The 19379-nt window shown below is 51.6% G+C and overlaps 1 protein-coding gene across 1 annotated transcript; it reads right to left on the bottom strand.

Moving 5' to 3' along the window:
- Positions 1–14380: 14380 nt before the first annotated feature.
- LOC115320853 lies at positions 14381–19095 on the bottom strand. The gene is made up of 2 exons (XM_040215734.1): positions 17979–19095; positions 14381–14443 (listed from the first exon to the last, which is right to left on the bottom strand). The coding sequence occupies exon 1, from the start codon at positions 19079–19081 to the stop codon at positions 18035–18037; it is 1047 nt and encodes a 348-aa protein (XP_040071668.1). The 5' UTR covers positions 19082–19095; the 3' UTR covers positions 14381–14443; positions 17979–18034.
- Between the last annotated feature and the right edge of the window lie 284 nt (positions 19096–19379).

Here is a 19379-nt window from a genome sequence, read left to right on the forward strand (position 1 = left end):
CCTTCTAGGGACAATAATTAACTTTACACCACGGTTCGCGTTCGAGAAAATGGGCCCAGAACTTCAGTGGTGTCCGCAAGAGCTACCATACCCGACACGCCCAGTCGGGTAGACATCCTCAGTAGAAATGGCAGAGCCCGCTTAAGGCAGAGCAACGCCGGCAGTGGAACTGCCGGGGGTACCGCAACAAACGTGGGGCCCTAGCGCAGTACATTCCCGGACTCGGCAAACCTCCCGAAATAATGGCACTCCAGGAAACTGGAACCGAGACACCCTCACTTTCGGGCTACAAGGTGCCTGTCCTCGCATATGCCAGCGCGTGGCAGTCCTAGCAGAAAGCCACGTAAATGCCCGCATGCACGAACTCAGCGACGAGAGCATAGAGCAAGTGCTAATAGAAATCATTCCCGAGAAGCGCCACTGGCCCTCGTTCTTTATTCTCAACGCATTAGCGCCGAGATATTTCGGTGGCGCGCTCTTATGGTTTCCCTCCATGACGTCACGACTGGGATTTCCCTCGCCGTGACGTCACCAGTTGTTGTTCTGGCTACTTACCATCGGGTGCGATGACGAGTTCGATGGTGTGTTTAAAAAGCACAGTAGAAGCTAGGAGCCATCGCAATCTGAAACTAACACCGTCGAAGTTGACAATCTGACAGTGCTCATATGCCGATGGTTTGGCCAATCATGGAAAGCTGACCACAGCGACGCTTCTGGCCGCGCACATCGCTAATACAGTCCGCCACCATCGTGCCGCCACCCAACAGGCACGAGGATTTTAGCAAATTCTTTGCGCCGCGCTTAAACTTGCACGGAACCAACTCCTCATAGTAGGCGACTTTAACGCGCCGCACTCGGCATGGGGGTAAACTCGCTCTATGGCCAAGGGCACCCGACGTTACCACTTAATCTGCAAACAACGCCTCTATATCCTGACCGACCCGGAGCAGCCCACGAGGACGGGCAACAGTGTTACCCGCGACACGTGCCCGGGCCTCGCGCTGACGAGATGCGGACGGTGGTCGGAATGGTCAAACCTCGAGGTGAACCGGGGAAGCGACCACGCCATAGCCCAAGTGGACATCGCCGTCTCGCCAGGGGAAAAGTTCCTCCGGAAACAAGCTCTGACAGACTGGGACAGGTTTCGCGCAGCACGCACGGCCACACACAGCGAGCGAGAGCACGAGGATGCTTCCCTTGCCAGCTGGACCGAGCGCCTAGTATGCGACAAGAGCACCTATACGGAAACTATCAACCTGACAACAGAGACTCCCGAGGTGGACAGGCACCTGCTCCACTTGTGGGAGGCAAGGCACGGTCTGATCAAGCACTGGAAGCGCCAGAAGCTAAACCGCGAGCTCAAGAAACGGATCGCGGCAATCACGGCGGAAGCGCTCGAGTACGCAACCCAACTGGCGCTTTCCAACTGAAACAAAAAGTGCACCGATCTCCAGCGAAAACTGGGGACCAAGGACGCGTGGCAGTTCTTGCGACACCTCCTGGATCCTAGCTAAAGTAAACGCAATACCAGCCAGAACCTCCGGAAAATTGTGCGCGACTCCCCCGCCACTAACCAGGACCTCCTCGAAACTCAAACTACGGCACATCGGCTCGTCCCCGGACGAGGTGTATCATGATTACGAAGGCGAGCCAAACCCCGAACTCGACGTCCCCTTCAGCTTCGAAGAGGTATGGAGCGCGCTCCAAGACCTGGGCCGTAATACGGCACCTGGCGAGGACCGCGTCCAAAACACGCTGCTTCGTAACCTAGAGGCGGGTTCGGTTCAGACCCTCTTGAAACATATCAACCAGGTATGGGAGATAGGCGAGCTCCCCAATAAGTGGAAACACTCGAAAATCATCCTCATCCCCAAACCTGGAAAGGAGCTCTGGCTCGACAACCTGCGACCAATCGCCCTCACGTCCTGCGTGGGAAAGCTGATGGACCGGGCCGTCCTCAAATGGCTGCAGCCGCACATGGAGGAAACCGGAGTGTTCTCGCACACCATGTTTGGTTTTAGAGAGCACTCGTCAACCCAGGACCTCATGCTACAGCTAAAAGAGGACATCCTCGGCCCCATCTCCAGGACGACGACCCAAGCGGTGCTCGCCCTGGACGTCAAGGGAGCTTTTGATAATGTGGGCCACCAGCTAATTCTCCCAAAACCTGACAGTCACCAATTGCGGTTCCAGAATGTACAACTACCTGCGAGACATTCTACGGAACAGGACAGCCACCATTGGTGCAGGTGACCTTTGCACGGACGTCAACACCCCCAACAGGGGCACGCCGCAGGGGGCGGTGCTCTCGCCAAACTTTTTCAACCTGGCAATGAGCGGGCTGCCCCCGATTCTGGAGCGCATCCCGCACATTAAACACTCTCTGTACGCGGACGATCTCACAATCTGGACTGTGTCCGGGTCTGACGGAGAGAAGCAGGACGCGCTTCAGGCGGCAGTCCACGAAGTTCAACGGTACCTACGCCAGGGTCACCTACACATCTGGGCAGCCAAATCGGAATTGATTCTAGTCTGGAAGACCCCAAGGTCCCGCCGCAACTCGGAGCCCAGAGACGAGATACAAGTCTTCCTGGACGACGGCTCTCAAATCCCCATGGTGCCACGTGCCAGAACCTGGGACTCCACCTCCAGGAGGACGGAAAGGCGACCCATACCCTCACACTCCTCCAGAACCAAGTCACCCAGATTCTACGCATCATGCACCGGGTCGCCAGCCGGCTGCACGGCCTCAGGGAAGGCGACACGATCAAACTGGTTAACGCCCTGCTGGTGTCGCGCATCATCTATACCACAAACTGTCTGAATCTCACCAAGGGAGACGAGGACAAGCTAGATGTCCTCATACGCAAAGCGTACAGGACGGCCCTCGGACTCCCACCGTACACCTACACAGAGAAGCTACTCAAGCTCGGCGTCCACAACACTTTTGGGAGCTGGTGGACAGCCACCTTGCCACTCAACGAGACCGACTCGCCCGAACCCCTGCGGGCAGAAAGGTCCTAGAAGGGCTCAAGATTCCCTTCTAATGGGACAGAGAAAACACCACGGCACCCCTCCCGAGACACATCTGGAGCCAAATCAAAGTGCACGCGATCCCCCGCAACATGGACCCGACGCTCCACGCGGAACGCCGCAAGGCTCGGGCAAGATTCTACCAAAAGGCGTATGGCAAACGGGCTGATGTCCTGTACACAAACGCGGCCACATATGCCTATCAACGGAATGCAGCGGCAATATGCGTCGTGGATGGAACTGGGAGCACCCGAATCACGGCGTCGCTGCGCACCTCTAATACGACCATTGCAGAGGAATTCGCCATCGCCATGGCCATTGGGCTCGGAGAACGTCACGTCACCATCATGAGCGACTCACAAGCAGCACTGCGTCGCTTCCTAGCAGGCCGTGTCTCGCCGAAGGCACTCAAGGTCCTCAGCCAGAGAGACCTACAGGGCTTCCCCACAGTGGAACTCATATGGATCCCAAGACACGACGAGGTGAAAGGCAATCGGTGTGCTGACACCGAGGCCCGAGCATGCACCCTCCGGGCCGCTCCTGTCGCCGCGTCGCGACTAGGGCTAGGTGCATACTTTACAGAAGTGTAGTAAGTTGGGCGAGTTGGTATGATGACATGATGAACAGAACAGCGCACACAAAGACAAGGACAAGAGAGGTTGTTGTACCATACATGCACAAAACCTCTCATAATTTAAAAAGAGCAGCCCAAAGGTACGATGTGCCTGTGGTGTTTTCGGCTCCAAAAAGAATGGCGCAAATCTGTTCAAAGGTTCGCTGGATAGCGGATAACCTCAACAAAGGCAAGTGCCAGAAACGCCACAGCCACCCTTATATGCCATGTTCAATTGGCGTGGTGTACAAAATCCCATTAACGTGTAGTAAAAACTATGTGGGCCAAACCGGACGGTGCCTAAACGATCGCCTTCTCGAGTTGTCAGTTGCGAGTCAGCCCTTGTGTGTCCTGCATGTTCCTTTTCCCTGTCCTTGTCTTTGTGTGCGCTGTTCTGTTCATCATGTCATCATACCAACTCGCCCAACTTACTACACTTCTGCAATTCATTTCTTGTGCATCGGGCTCTTCTTCTGTCATCTCCAGCCTTCCGTTCATCAATCCCTTTCTTCTGGCCAACCTGGCAGCACAGTGTGTGTGCAAAGCAAGGGTTACTTCATGGCATATTCGACAAGGTACGTGTCCGATTGAACTTCAAGGCTTATGTGGCTTCCTCACTCCCTCTGCTGGACATTCTCGAAGAATGTGCAAAATATTGCGCTCCAAATACTGGAGGCAAGCGCGTTTTTTCAAGAACTGTCTGTGGACAGTATGCTCCACCCAAGGGGGCTCTCAAGAGCGGTGTCGCAGGTCCTTTTATGAAATGAACAAGTCAGTTGGAGATGTTGCTGAATTTTTATGGCGCCGAGTCCGACTACGGTTACCAAAAAAGAACAAGCCTCCGCCCACCGGTGGTCACTTTACATCTTTGGGGGACATTCAAGTCCCGCCAGAGCTCAAAAAGGTCTTAGGCCTTGGGCCCAAGTTTTGCCTCGAACCAACTCTTCAACCCCCCGAGCTTCTGGCGCTAACTAGAAAAATTGCATACAAGGTCAATGAAGATGTCCGACCGCGTTGTATTCATGAATGTGTTGACGCTCTCGGTGGCAGCCATACTCGGCCTAGACATACCTATGATCCCCGTCCTCTGATTTCTTTTTTGACCGATAATCACCTTCGCGTTTTAGAGGCTGATAAGGAAGGATCCTTTGTATTGATGCCTGAAGAACACTTTAATGAAAAAGCCTGCACCGCCATGAGCAAGAACTTCAAGCGGGTACAAGTGTCCCCCAAGCAGATTAAGGCGCAGGCATTAAAGCTCTGTGAACGCCATTCCTTGACAAGCTTGTCCGGAAACATCAAGAAAGCAACAGGGCTTAACCTTGAGGTGTTCTTTAGTGTGAAAACCCATAAGGAAGCCTGCCCATTCCGTGCCATCATCACTGAGAGAGGCACGTGGCAGCGCCAGATGGCGGGCTTTCTTCAAAAACACCTATTAGGTTTGCAAATCGAGGACCCCTTTTTAGTCAGCAATTCTGAAGCAGTAGTGGAAGCTTTCAAGAACAATAATTGCAACAACCACTCTGTGTTCAGTGTTGACGGGCAAGACTTTTTTTATTCTCTTCCACACCAAGCATTACTTGCCTCAGTCAAGTCCTGCATTGAAGAGCAAGGGGAGCTCTCCTTCAGAAACTCTAGTGGTGTTTCTTTAGAAGGCTTTCTAGAACTTCTGCAATTCTATTTGAACTCTATGATCGTTGGCTGGAACAGTGGTACCTTTACGCAGCGGTCAGGTGTGTGCATAGGATCATGCGTGGCCCCCGTTCTTAGTGATATTTTTCTAGCAAGTGTTGATAGAGCTATTGAAGGTGCCCTTAGCACATCAGAAGTGTCAAAAGTGTTCCGATACGTTGACGATTTTTTGCTAGTGTATCCCAAGTCTGTTGAAGGTGATTACGTTAATAAGGTTATGAGCGTATTTTCCAGGTGCGGCTTTGGTCTTAAATTCACTGTTGAAAAACCTTCGGACGGAAAGTTACAGTTCCTAGACCTTTCGTTATCTCTTCATACAAACCATATCTGCTGGAGTTTCTCTCCTAGGTCAAAAAAGGGCATCCTTCACTACACATCCGCACATTCGAAAGTTGTTAAAAGGGGGATTGCGGTTACCATACTTGGGGCTGCACTTACGAAGTCCTGCTTTCACACTGTTCGTGAAAGTTTTAATGCTCAAGATGAGAGACTCCATAAGTCGGGCTTTCCATCACAGGTCTTAAACGAGGTGGTGGCGGTCTTAGTACGCAAGACTAAAGGGATTCGGAGAAAGAAACCTCGAGATCCACAGAAACGAAAGGTTGTTGTACCATACATGCACAAAACCTCTCATAATTTAAAAAGAGCAGCCCAAAGGTACGATGTGCCTGTGGTGTCTTCGGCTCCAAAAAGAATGGCGCAAATCTGTTCAAAGGTTCGCTCGATAGCGGATAACCTCAACAAAGGCAAGTGCCAGAAACGCCACAGCCACCCTTATGTGCCATGTTCAATTGGCGTGGTGTACAAAATCCCATTAACGTGTGGTAAAAGCTATGTGGGCCAAACCGGACGGTGCCTAAACGATCGCCTTCTCGAGCATGATCGTTCGCTAAAATCTACGGTGGGTGGTCACCTCCCCGTTCACTGCAATTCCTGCTCGTGTGCTCCGATTCTAAAAGGCACAACAATAATTGGACACTATCGAGACAAGACAACTCGCGAAATCTTAGAAGCACATTGCATCAACAGCCTGGGGGACTGCTGCGTCAGCCACCCATCAGTGACACTACTAAACACTGAAACCTTGTTTTTAGAAAGGACTATGGGGCAAAGACATTGCAGTTAGATGGTGTTGTGTCGCGTGTCATAAGCACTGCGTGCCCTGCGTGTCTTTCAGAACGGTTTCTTCTTCTTTCTTTTGTGTATAAATTCAGTTGCGAGTCAGCGCTTGTGTGTCCTGCATGTTCCTTTTCTCTGTCCTTGTCTTTGTGTGCGCTGTTCTGTTCATCGTGCATACTTTACTCCGGTGCCAAACAGGCACTCCGAAATCAGGGGCTACCATCGTGGCCAGAGGCGAGAATACCCCCCGCCACACAAAAATCTCAACAGAGAGGACGCGGTCGCTTGGCGCCAGCTCCAGACAGGAGCGTTCCGCAACCTAGCGCTCTTGCACGAATTCTACCCTACAAGCTACAAAGCCGAATGTCCGCACTGCGGCCAGTATGCTTCCTTGTCACACACCGCGTGGTTTTGCACCGCTCACCCTAACATTTCCCCCTCCCACCCTGATCCCACTCCTGAAAACTGGGAAGCCGCACTGCTCAGCTCGTCTGCTGCCGACCAACTAAAGTTGATCGGGCGGGCGAGGCTGACAGCCGACACCGTTGGGGCCCTGGACTAAGGGAAGCACCCAGACACCAATATACAGGCATAATAAAGTTTATTCCTCCTCCTCCTTCTCCATTAAGGCCGGTTCTCACACGCAGCGAAGCGCTGAAGTAGCGCTGCTTAAGGTGTATCCACACGACGGACCAAATTGCTGTTTCGGTCCGCGGGCCGCGCATCACGTGATCTTACGTTACCGTTCTTTGAGGTCCGCCGGCGGTCCCCGGCCCGCGCTTCTGAGAAATGCAAAGCGACTTTCTCGCCCGGACCTTGGCGGCGGACCGCGGCGTTTTTAGTATAATTGAAGCGCTAAGTCTGGCAACAAGCTGACTTTGGTTGTTTGGATTGGAATCCAAATCCAAAGTCGCTTTCTTTTGGCGCCAACTGTTGAAGACGAACCTTTTGTTGTGTGACGATGCAACTTTTTACTTCATCGCGCTCATGGAGCAATCCCCGCTCCGTGAGACAGTAGTCGCGACGACTACCCAAATAATCTAAAGATGTCCCCATGAATTTTTCGGTTCACTTAAGTCCTCCTCGTTCTCAATGGTCAACGCCAGGGCCACCGCGGCCAAACGTCTCTTTCGTTCAACCTCCATCTTGGCTCCTCACAAATAGCCTCAAAGCAGCTCGCTGCATGCGTTTGGCGGAGCTGTGAGGTCGAGGGTTAGACCGGCCCGTTCGCTCTGTCGTCTGCTCTTTTGGTCCGCCGTGTGGATGCTCATTGTAGCCGGGCGGCCCGCGGGCCGCGCATCACGTGATCAATCGGTCCGCGGCCCGGTCCGCCGTGTGGATACACCTTTAAGGCTGGTTCTCACATGCAGCGAAGCGCTGATATAGCGCTTCTCACGTGTCATCAGCTACTTATCGTCTGCCATGAGCAACAGTTTCGACGGTACGATACAAAGCTGGTGAACGCCAGCTTTGTGTCAGCACGCGCTTAGCGCGAGGTAAGCGCTATGCCTGTAGCGCTTCGATGCAGATGTGAACAGACCTTTACGTGTCGTGAGCTACATTTCGCCTGCCATGAGCAACAGTTTTGACGGTGCGATACAAAGCTGGTGAAAGCTGCCGTCAGCACGCGCCTTGCGCTAGGTCAGCGCTATGGTTGTAGCTCTCTGCTGCATGTGTGAACAGGTCGTTGTGGTAAAGCGATTCTGCCAGGATCTGCAAAACACAAAAAAAATAAGCCATCGGTTAAACTAGCGTTTTGCTCGATACGATTCAATATCAGGTCTCTGTGCTGCATAACAAAATAAGCAACTGTGGTGCCAAAAGAGCATGGCGCACGCTTTGGAAGCTAGAAAACGCGCTCAAAATAAAACAGTTTCTGAAGCCGCAGGTAATGAATATACCATAAACAGAAGTACTTCGACATACCTTAATAGAGTTCCTTTGTTTTGTGACTTCAGAACAGATCAAGTGGAGTGTTGCAGCACCGCGAATCCAAACCGGACCCCGCAATGATCGGAGACGACACAGGGAGAAAAAAAAAAAAAAACGGCGACCAGCTTCTAAGTCCTTAGTTCTTACGAAGGCTGTACTAAAAACAGGTTCTTTTAAAAAAATACGCCTTCCCATTTGGCAGGGGGAAGGGCGCGTACAGGAAAATCTCTTTTTCCCCTCCCACTGCACACAACACACGGACACACTAATACCCCAAGGACGGAAGAAAATCGAAGGTCGCCATTTTCAACTCGCCGGTGAAGTGACGTACAAGCAAACACGTATTTTTTGTGTTCTTTTTTTCTCTTTCTGTATTCAGTTTTCTCGGGGGCATTTTTTTTAGTTCGACTTTGTTTTGTATTAGCAGGGTGTTGCCATAGATGACGTTCCGGGCGCTGTTCGTTCTTCGTTGTTCATCTGGAATGCTATCTGAAACAGCGACGACGATCGTATGAAGGCGTCTAGATACTGCCCCTGGATGTGCTTTTTAAGTGGAACGTATCGTGCATCAAGTATGTCGTTGCGGATTTCTAGTTCGACATTGGACTGCCAAGAAAGTTTGGTTACGGGGAGGCACAGGAGGCGATTCTCGGCTTGTTCTCAGTAACTAAGTTTTAGCGATTGAAGTGACCATTTATTCTGACTGCGAGACTCCGGTGTTGAAAGCGCGTCTTCTACAAACCCTTAAGTTTCATTTAAGAGAAAGAAAAGTGTTAGCTTTTCTTTCTTAGTTTCGCGCGAAGGCAAATTACGTGAATGGGACTTGTGAAATGTCAACGGAACATTTTTAACGAGATAGTTGGGTGAAGCAGAGTCAACACATTCGTTAACTCGCATTCGCACAACGCGCGAAGCTCTACCATGTAATGTCTGAACGTTCGTGGCACATTAAACAAATTTGCCAGTTTCGTCCGAGTTTTGTTGACACTTTCAGCCGTGCTGGGCTGAGTCTCGCCGATCCCCAAGACAAGCGAAATAGCATCCGTCCTCCTGGCGAAAGTTCCGTTTGCCTTCGGGGACTAAATCATACAGGTGCACCCTGTCTGATGGGGACTAATGACTGCTTTTGCTCGCGCACGCCTATCGGTTAGTCCCCAGCTTTTGCGCACGGCACCTAGCTTGAACCAGATGGTCCTTTCGGGGAGCAACTGGGAGTCCAGAGAACCAAATGCTGCCGTTAGTCCCTTGAGGCCAACGTGTTTCTTAGAGTGTACCTCACATCGTGATCAAGACGTAAAGAGCGCTCGACAATACGTAGCTTATTTTGCAGTTCGACAAACCCGGTTGTATTTTCTTCCGAATACTCAGTATGTAATCTCGTTGCCCGTGGATTGGATGCATCGCTGTGTCAGGCTGGCGTTATTACCGGCGTTAATTTCTGTGGTAATTAGGAAATATGCAACCTGTATTTGGAAGCGAGAAAAGGGCAGGAGTGCCCCCAGTTACCACGGTGTCTCTGGACAACTCTCTCTGGCATTTTGGAGGAGAGAACAGCTCTAATCGATGTTCACGCGCACGTTTTGCAAAGCCACAAAATCAGTATATTTTTTAGTTCGGTCTTTCGGAGAGGTGCGCTACTTTATTTAGTTGGCCGGCGCACTGCACATTTATAATTAACTGAACGGTATCTTAATGCTTCCAATTTCAGTGTACGGTCAAACAGCTAAAACCTAGTATTTCTCAATGTTAAATCTCGCTTCTTCTTTCACTAAGAAGCTTCAATTAAACACTAAATAATAACAAAAAAGGCTCCCAGTCACGAGGAAGCTCGCATTTCGAACGCATTAGCCTCCACGATTGACTGGTGCCATTGGCAGAGGTGAGCTCATTTAACTTTGTATTTTCAAACCTTGCTATTCCATACCGATTCGCTTTTTCAAGGCAGGAGAGTTGTGTTTTAGTGGCACCTCAGAGATGGGTATCCAGGGGCGCCTAGTACAAGGCGCCTAAAATAGAACCGTGTTTTTGGCCAGCGTAAATGTACCGCACATCGGAGAGAGCTGAAACCTTGTGAAATTGTGGAGCTAGCGGTCGGCGGAGAAAGCGAGAGTTTAAGAACGTGCTGTTAACTGGGTTAAAAAGTAAAAGGGGAGAAAATATTTATTTTTGAGCCCACGTCTATCTAAGCACGATATTGTCAAAGGAAGAAATACTTTTGCAGGCATCTATAAGGTATACTTTACTGGAGGAACCAGTAAGCAAGGAAGCAATATTCCTTTTCTTGCCGCCAAGATTTTTGTCGCCGATAGCGAAATGCGAAACACGCGAAATGTTAGCTGTGTTTCAGTGTACCATGTACAGGTCAGTGTACCATGTAATGTCTGAACGAACGTTGCTCATGAAAGAAATTCGCCATCTTCACCCGATTTTGGTAAAGACGTTGACCCGTGCTGAGCTGAGTCCCGCCGATTTGCAAGACGATCGCGAAATATTAGCTGTATTCCAGGTGAACGTTCTGCTTGCCTTCAAGGACTAAATCATAGTGCACCTAGGGAGCCTTCATGTGCGCTTTGCTAGGGTGATGCCACCCTTTGTGATACCACTCGCCGACAAACCTGCAGCCATTTTGGCCTTGGAGATAATCCGTGGGGCTTATAACCCTCCCGGTAACAAGCACCTTATCTCACAAGTTCGGAGAAGCGTTGTGGAACCCATGGAAGGAGGATTAGCATTTTCCCCCTCGGATGGGAGGACCGATGGACACAAAGGCCACTTTCCGGCGCACGAGAAAACATTGAGGAACAAAATGGCGGTGGAAGAGGGTGTGGGAAAGGGAAACAGGCAGTTGGCATCAGGGTGGAAAGTTGGGCTAGTTGGTAGTTATTCATATTGGTTTTAAAAGCGCACAAAAGAGGACAGAGTAAGAAACACAAACGAGCGCTCGTCCGTCGCTTGTGTTTCTTACTCTGTCCTCGTCTTTTGTGCGCTTTCAAAACCAAAATGAGTTGGCATCACTCTATGCGAAGCGCACATGAAGACACCCTAAGTGCACCCTGCCTCTAGAGGCAGGCACATAGCCAGGAATTTTTTTTTTTTTTTTTTTTTTTGGGGGGGGGGGGGCGTTTATGACAAATTGTTGTATGAGGGTGTGTGGGGAGAGGATGCAACAGCAAAATGAAAGATTTCGGGGGTGGGCGGGCCCCATGGCCTCCCGCTTTTGGCTACGTGCCTGTCTGGAGGACTGATGGTTGACCTTGTTCGCGCACGCCTCTCGGTTAGTTCCAAGCGAGTGGAGATAGTCCCCAGCTTTTGGCGCAGGGTACATAGCTCGAACCAGAGGTCTTTTCGGGGACAAAATTTAAGTTCATAGGAACAAATTGTGCCATTTACTATTTGAGACCATATTTTCTTTGGAGTGTGCAGCATATTGGTCAATAAAAAACATATAAGTGCAATTTTACACAGTATTCGTTTGACCAGTTGAGATGCCACTGTTAAATGCAAACATTTTATTGTTCTAATGTTAACAATAACGTGCTTCATGATCAATATTAAAAATGCACTTTAATTGTGACTATTCTTTGTGTTGTTGCTCGTAGTCAGCACAACGAGTTCGTCTGATGTTATCTCCTTTTTTGTAGCTGTACACTACATTTTGAAATAAGAAAGACTCGGAAGATGACGCTTTTTCTATAACTCGTTTTCGGACTCTCTTTGCAGTTCATGAAAAAGAAATGTTTCTTACGGTGGTATTCATTCTCGCTTCGCTCACGGAAGTTGTACCAGCGAGCATTGATGAAAGGGACGGCGGATATAATGTCGTCGTTGCTCTTCACAATTCTGTACCACCTTCTAATTCGATCATCCAGAATACCAAGGTACTCAAGTAACACCTTAGGTTAAGGTTCTAAATGCCTAGTGTTTTGGTTGTCACGTGGCTTCCTTGGGCCTCTGTAAGCCGATGAAATGCCCAGAATTAGGCTTCAATGCTGATTTCTTGGTTAAAACGTTGCTTATTTGGCTCATGTTTGGAATTTATCCACTATGTGGTGAGCCAGAAAAAGTCATAGAAAAGCAAACGACAGGTTATTTGACACTAAATAATGCTGAGGCAACATAGTGTCATTGCAGAGGAAGAAGAACGGGAAAAGGGTAGGTGGTAAGTCGTAACTTGGGATTATTTTGTAAGGAAGGACAGAAGGAAGAAAACACCGCATTACACACATTCGCACGTGCATTCCTCTCACACTGCCCATGATAGCTAATCATATTTGCACGTACAAGGGCCCCACCGTCAACTTCAGGAAAACTATTTTGATGCTCGACCGAATCACTGATGCTTCACTAATGCCTTCACTAATGTCTTTCCATGTAGATATAGTATACGCTTCGAGTACCTCCCCTGTCCAATCGCGCTTGCACCTTCCCAAGATAGTTGTGTTTCTTAAGCACGGTTGGCATAAAGAAAAAAGGTAATTCTATCTTCTTTTATGTGCTATGTTGCCTCAGTGTGTTCAGTGATTACAAATTAGCCCAGATATCAGCCTTCTTATTAATTAATCTCTTGGCTCAAAAGCTTATTATGCCTTAGTTGGAACACTGGGATTGCCAAACGTAGATCAAATATGCACTCTTTTGGCGTACTGCCTAGGAAACGTTTACTAACATCCAGTATTTGACTCATTTTTCAGTTTCCGTACTTATGTAATTCACCTTTAGGATGACGTTATATCAACGACAGTTATTGCAGAGTAACGTTCCATAAAGTTTCTTAATATGGGAGCTTGGGCGAGTGGTAATTCACATTGGGGTTAGAGCGCGCAAAACAAGGAAAAAACGAGACACACGAAGAGACAAACACAATCGCTGACTATCAACTTCTTTGTATTTCTTTTCTTATTCCTATTTACGAAACTGGTTTAAATACACTCTCAAGAAAAAAGGGTGTCAAAGGGTGTATCGTTACACACTTTGTCCCATATATTCCACCCAAAATGTTAATTCGACGTACAGCGCCCTACAGTCGAACAGACGGCCCGAACTTTTACGAGTGGCTTGATAGCCGTGTGGTACAACTTATTAAAATGGCTAATGTACGTGTTGCTGACTACGAAAAAAATAATCGGGGTTTTCTTGGCCCTACTGTAAAAACTCGGTGTTTTCTTTCTGTAGTCTTTGAAACGTACTTTAGCTTGTAGAGTCCGGTGCCACTGCTCGCCCGCAAGAAAGACACGCAAGCCAGGACATAGCAAAAACACACCTTTACTTTGTTCCGGTCCCTTCGAGTCTCTGTCCCGCGAGCACCCTCGTGAGCCACGCACAAGACGCTCGAGCTCGCGCCCCGTGCCCACGGTTTGTATCGGCCACTGCCGCGCTACTGCACACTCCGCATGTCGCTTGCCACACACTTCCCCCCCCCCCCCCCCCCCCGCAGCCCGCGGCGTTAGGAACTGTTCTCAGAGTTGCTCGTCGTCATCAATGTTTATCGCGATCTCCACAGCATCTGGTGGTGACGGGTCTGCGTGGGATGGGGGGCGGAGGAGAGCAGGACGGAGCCTCCTGATAACGGCGATGGCGCGTGCTAGTTCGTCGTCCCTCATCCTTTCGAGGTGTAAGATGGCTGCCCTTGCGGCGGCTGCTGACTCCCGCGAGCGATGAAGTGCTCCAGCTCTGTGGGTACGGCGGTGGATTTCTGGCACCTCGCAGAGCGGGCACAGGAGTCGGCGCTCGTCATCCGTGTAACTTTGTGGTGGGTTCGCCGGGCGGTGGGTGTTCAGCGTGAAGCCTCTGAAAGGTTCAGGCACTTGGGCGTCCATGTCAACCGTCAAAGGGCGCGGCTGGTCGTGCCAAGCGAGGCTGGACGACCAGGCCACTGGGTGTCCGTGGTTGTCGAGGGTGCCCCAGGTGGCGGTAGACCGCTGGTGCGATCGTCTGGATCCCCGGCGGTGGTGGTTGTTCGGGTTGTCTCGTCCCCTGGGCTGGTAGTAGCGTCTGGGTCGCCAGTGCCGGGGTGGTGATGGGGACCGTCTGGCAGCCTGATTGACTCGCGGCATGCTTGGAAATCAGTAATAAAAAAAAAACAGGATGTCAGTAATGTCCATTACAAAAAAAGCAAACGTCTTCTACGTAAACGCAAGAACAGGTGAGCTAAGCTCGCGAGAACAGTCAAATGTATACCGCTCAAAGTCGCGCGCAATCAATCAAAATAGGCGGTAAAATGCTGGTTCTCGGCTAAACCCATTGTAATCTTCTTTCTATAATCTTCGTCTTCGTCACCGACGTTGAAGTCTTCGAGAGTGTAGGCGGTAAACTAAGTACCAGCCAGATCAGCAACACTTCCCACCTGCGAGAGAAGTTCATCAGCCGAATCATAATACTGCTTGAGGTCGGTGACATGAACAGGTCCCGTGAGTCGCCCAGACTCACAGTCGACGAGCGTGTACGTGAGGCGTGAAGCTTTCTTACGTACTCTATATGGACCGTGCCACCTATCAGCCAGGGATGCCGTGAAACCTCTGGCTGCGTTACTAAGTGGGTGTGTCCGGCGCAGCACCAAGTCTCCAACGTGGAATTGCACGTCCCGGTGGCCACGATTGTACTGCTCAGCCTGTTGCAGTCGGGCGACGTCCAAGCTCTCCCGGGCATCACGAACGATGTCCCTGAGTCTCAGTCGTAGATTGCCTGCAAACTGGCCATAGGAGCGAGAAGCACCCGGATCGTCGACAGAATAACTATTTTCGAGCGGGAAAGTCAGCTCTTTGCCAAAATTAAGGCGCGCGGGTGTGAAACCTGTAGATCGGTTAACCGTGGTTCGGGTTGCGAACGCGAGTTCTGGAAGCTTCGCGTCCCAATCCCGGTGGCGCTCGGTGTGAGCGATCAACATCGACTTCAAATTTCGGTTTACCCGTTCGGTAATATTTGCCTGCGGGTGATAGGGAGACGTTCGCTTGTGTTGTATGTCCAATGCGGCACAAGAGTCTCGGAACACTTTGCTGGCAAAGTAAGTAGCGTTGTCGCTAATCAATTTTGCCGGAAATCCGAAGCGTGTGAACGTTTCCATCAGACACGACCAGATTTTCTTGGACGTCAGCGATCGCAATGCAAATAGCTCCACCCACTTGCTAAAATGATCCGTGACAACCAACAGGTACTGGTTGCCACGCGGACTGCGTGGGAAAGGGCCCATGACGTCGACAGCGACGCATTCCCATGGGGATCGACTTACGACTGGCTGCATTAGACCAGGGGGCTTACCACCGCGCGGTTTGGCTTTCTGACAAACCGGGCATGAACGAGCGTACCTCAGCACGTCCTGACGAATTCCTGGCCAAGTTGCAGTACGGCTTAACTTTTCGAAAGTCTTGCAGCCACTACTGTGACCAGCCAAAGCAGAGTCATGGTAGTATCTAATGAAGGACGTGCGAAGTCGGCGAGGTATCACGGCTCGAAATGGAGTGTCTGTGGAGCCACCCTCCTCGTCGTCGATCTGAGGTATGTACCGGAGGAGCAGACCATCTTCGGCCAGCAAGTACGAGTCAAAACCCATGTCAGCGTCTCTGTTGCCACGTCGGTCTCGTGAAGATAACCACTCAGAGACCCTGCGACAAAGTCCATCATTCTGCTGTGCAGCACAAAGCTCATCTAGGCTAATCAAAGTACCCCAGCGCGAGCCAGCATCTATCGCAGCCACAACATTGGCATCCTCGGGCACGTGCTCTTCGCCGAGCGGAGCGCGCGACAAAGCGTCTGCAACTTTGTTTTGTGAGCCTGGCTTGTGCACAATGGTGTAGTCATATTTTTGAAGCGTCAGTGCCCAGCGTGCTAATCGACCTGCCGGATTTTCCAAACGCTGAAGCCAGGACAAGGCTGCATTATCCGACTGGATCACAAAGCGCGCGCCATCAAGATACATATTGAATTTCTGCAGGGCGAATATGATGGCTAGGCACTCAAGCTCGCAAACGTTGTAATTTCGCTGAGCTGCTGTCAACGTATGGCTAGCAAACGCTACGGGTCGTAAGACACCATCAAAGTCTTGAAGCAGCACAGCACGTAAACCGTAGCCGCTCGCATCGGTTTGCAGCACAAACGGACGGTTGAGGTCTGGGAGCTTCAAAGATGCTGTCTCAGCAATAGCTCTGGACAGTTGAAGGAAAGCATTTTGCTGTGCCTCCGTCCAACGCCATTTGACGCCTTTGCGCAGCAGTTCGTTCAGAGGCCGCGTTATCTCTGCACAGTGGGGAATAAACTGGCGGTAGAATCCAACCATGCCAAGAAATCTCTGCAAACTCTTTGCATCATGTGGGGGAGGAAACTCAGTTATGGCCCTCAGCTTGTCCTCATTAGGGCGAAGCGATCCATCGTCGATTACAAAACCGAGCAGGTTAATCTTAGATGTTGCCAGTTGCATTTTTCCCGGGTGAACTGTCAAACCAGCATTCTGCATGCGTTCGAGAATAGTCCGAAGGTGCACAAGATGTTCTTCAAACGTGCGTGAAAAGACTACTACGTCATCCATATATGCCATGGCGTAGTTGTGCCGTGCGTCTCCAAGCACAATGTCCATAAGACGCTGGAATGTGGCAGGAGAGTTGCTCAAGCCGAAAGGCATGCGCACAAACTCGTACAACCCTCTGTAGCATGTGAATGCTGTTTTCTCAATGTCAGCGGGCTCGACCTCTATCTGGAGGAAACCGCGACTGCAGTCAAGAGTCGTGAAAAAACTCGCGTTTCCCAAGTTGTACATGATCGACTCAATCGACGGGTACGGGTACGCGTCACGAACGGTTGCCGCATTCAGGCGTCGATAGTCGACGCAAAGCCGAGCCGTTCCATCCTTCTTGGGGGCAAGGACGATCGGGAAGGCCCAAGGGCTCTGCGACTCACGTACGGCACCCGTGTCGATCATCTCTTGGAGCGCCTTGTCCAGCAGGGCTCGCTTGTGTACGCTGATTGGTCGAGGGTTGCAGCGTAGGGGCCGTGTATTCACGGTGTCAATTGAATGCTTCAGGACACCGGTTCTGCCGGGGTTCTCCGTGAACATCGGCGAAAACTCCTCCAGGAGTCTTTGGAGACGCCGCTTTTGCTGGTCCGTCGCAGGACAGTTTTGCAAAGAATCGCTTATCGCACATGGGAGTCGCAAAGCAGGCGTTCTAACGCCAACGTTATCGACACTGACGATACAATCCTCTCGTCTGGTAAATGGGATCAGTTTCGAGTCACTACCTAACCGGTAGCCTTTGTTCGGAAAGTCCAGAACCAGGTTCTCCCCGAAAATGAAATCTCGTCCCAAAATAATCGGTACCGTGAGACCAGGTAAGCAAACGAAACGCTGACGGCGTTTTTTCTCGTTGAACTCGATCTGTAACCTCACGGCTTGACTCGCGAGCATTTCTGGTCCTGACGCTAGCTGTAAGCGCACGTTAGTCTCACGCAGGTTAGCTTTCTGCTCTTTGCAGCGTTCAATCAGGTAGTCCCCAATAAGTGACAGACTCGCACCGGTATCAATCAGCGCTGCCACAGCTATTCCGAGCACTGTAACTGTCATACGAGGCTCAATTAGCTCAGGGTCAGGCTGGATTCGACATACCGATGGTAGTGCTGCCGGGTTGTCCATGGTCACCGCGGCCGGCGGGCGCTCAGGGGTCAACGCCGTCGGCCGTGCTGGTTTTCCGAGACCGCAGGACGGTTGCCCAACAAATCCGGGCAGTCTCGGCGGAAGTGACCTTGTCGGCCGCAGCCAAAGCAGCGCACCGAAATGCGGCGGTCAGTGTCGCGTGTCTGGCTGCTTGGAGCCTGTCGTTGTGTCCTGTTGCTTCCCTCGTTGGGCCAGCGATCCGCGCCCCGGAGCGAATCACGGGGGAAGGACCTTAAACGGCTTTCACCCTGCCGTAGTCTCGATCCAGCCGGCCAGGCACTAGGCCGGGGGTCCAAGCCACCGGGTGGTGCTCTCCCGCGCTCCCGCTGTCCAAAGGCGTAGGGGTCCAGCGCGCGGGGGGGAAGGACCGCGCCATACTCCTGGGGTTGGCGCTGAGTCGGACCTCCTCTGGGCCCGGGAGCTGACCAGGCACAGGACGGTTCGAGAGCTTCCTCGGGCGGCGGTGGCGGCCGGTACTGGAGCTCTGCCAGAAGCGTCTCTTGGATGCCGCGAGCGTCCCGGGCCAGGTGCTCAAGGGTCTCGTAGGTGCGGCCATGTAGGTAGGGTCGGAATCTGGGATGGCTCTGCTGTACGACCCGAGCAACCCTGTCCGACTCTGGTGTCGTTGGGCAGGCCCTATCGAAGAGCTCCTGCATCACCCGGACGTATTCGACCAGGGTCTCGTCCGGGTGCTGGGTTCGGCGCTCCAGTTCTCGCTGAACTCGAGACTGGTACCCAGGCGGAAGAAATTCGTCCTGGAACCTCCGCCGAAAGTCTTCCCAGGACAGGAACGGGGCCACGATGCGCCACCAGCGGGCTGCACTCGCCTGCAACGCAACGGGCAAAACGCGCGCGAGGACGTATTCGTCCGAGGCGCCCGCAGCAAGCTTGTAGGCCGCCAGCTCTGCGAGGAAGTCGGCCACGGACTTCCGGTCGTCGTAGCCGGTGTAGGTTGGGACCGGCACCTGGGGACGCGGGCCACGACCTTGAAGTCCCGGGTCAGTCAGCAGCAGACGTTGTGTGACCGTGTCACATAGGTTGGCCACCCGAGCCATAAGGCCTTCCGCGTCCGGCTCGTCTCCGCTCTCGGATTGGTCAGCGGCGGCTCTGCGGCGGCTCATCGCGAAAGTGGCCGCGAAAAGGAAAAACACAAAAACCGAACAAGAAAGAACACAAAGGAACAGAAAAAGAACACCTAATATACACTATGCACAGTAGAGACGAGGGCCAAGCCGCGATGGCAAAGGTGGCGTCCGGTGGCCGAAGCCTAGTCGAACGGCCACGTAGGCCTAACGGGCAGGGCAAAGTCAAAACGGGAAAAACCCGGCTAAAAACGCCTAAAACAGGCTAAAA

Source organism: Ixodes scapularis, unplaced genomic scaffold (assembly GCF_016920785.2).
Source record: "Ixodes scapularis isolate PalLabHiFi unplaced genomic scaffold, ASM1692078v2 PGA_scaffold45__5_contigs__length_3442486, whole genome shotgun sequence".
Classification (NCBI taxonomy): domain Eukaryota; kingdom Metazoa; phylum Arthropoda; class Arachnida; order Ixodida; family Ixodidae; genus Ixodes; species Ixodes scapularis.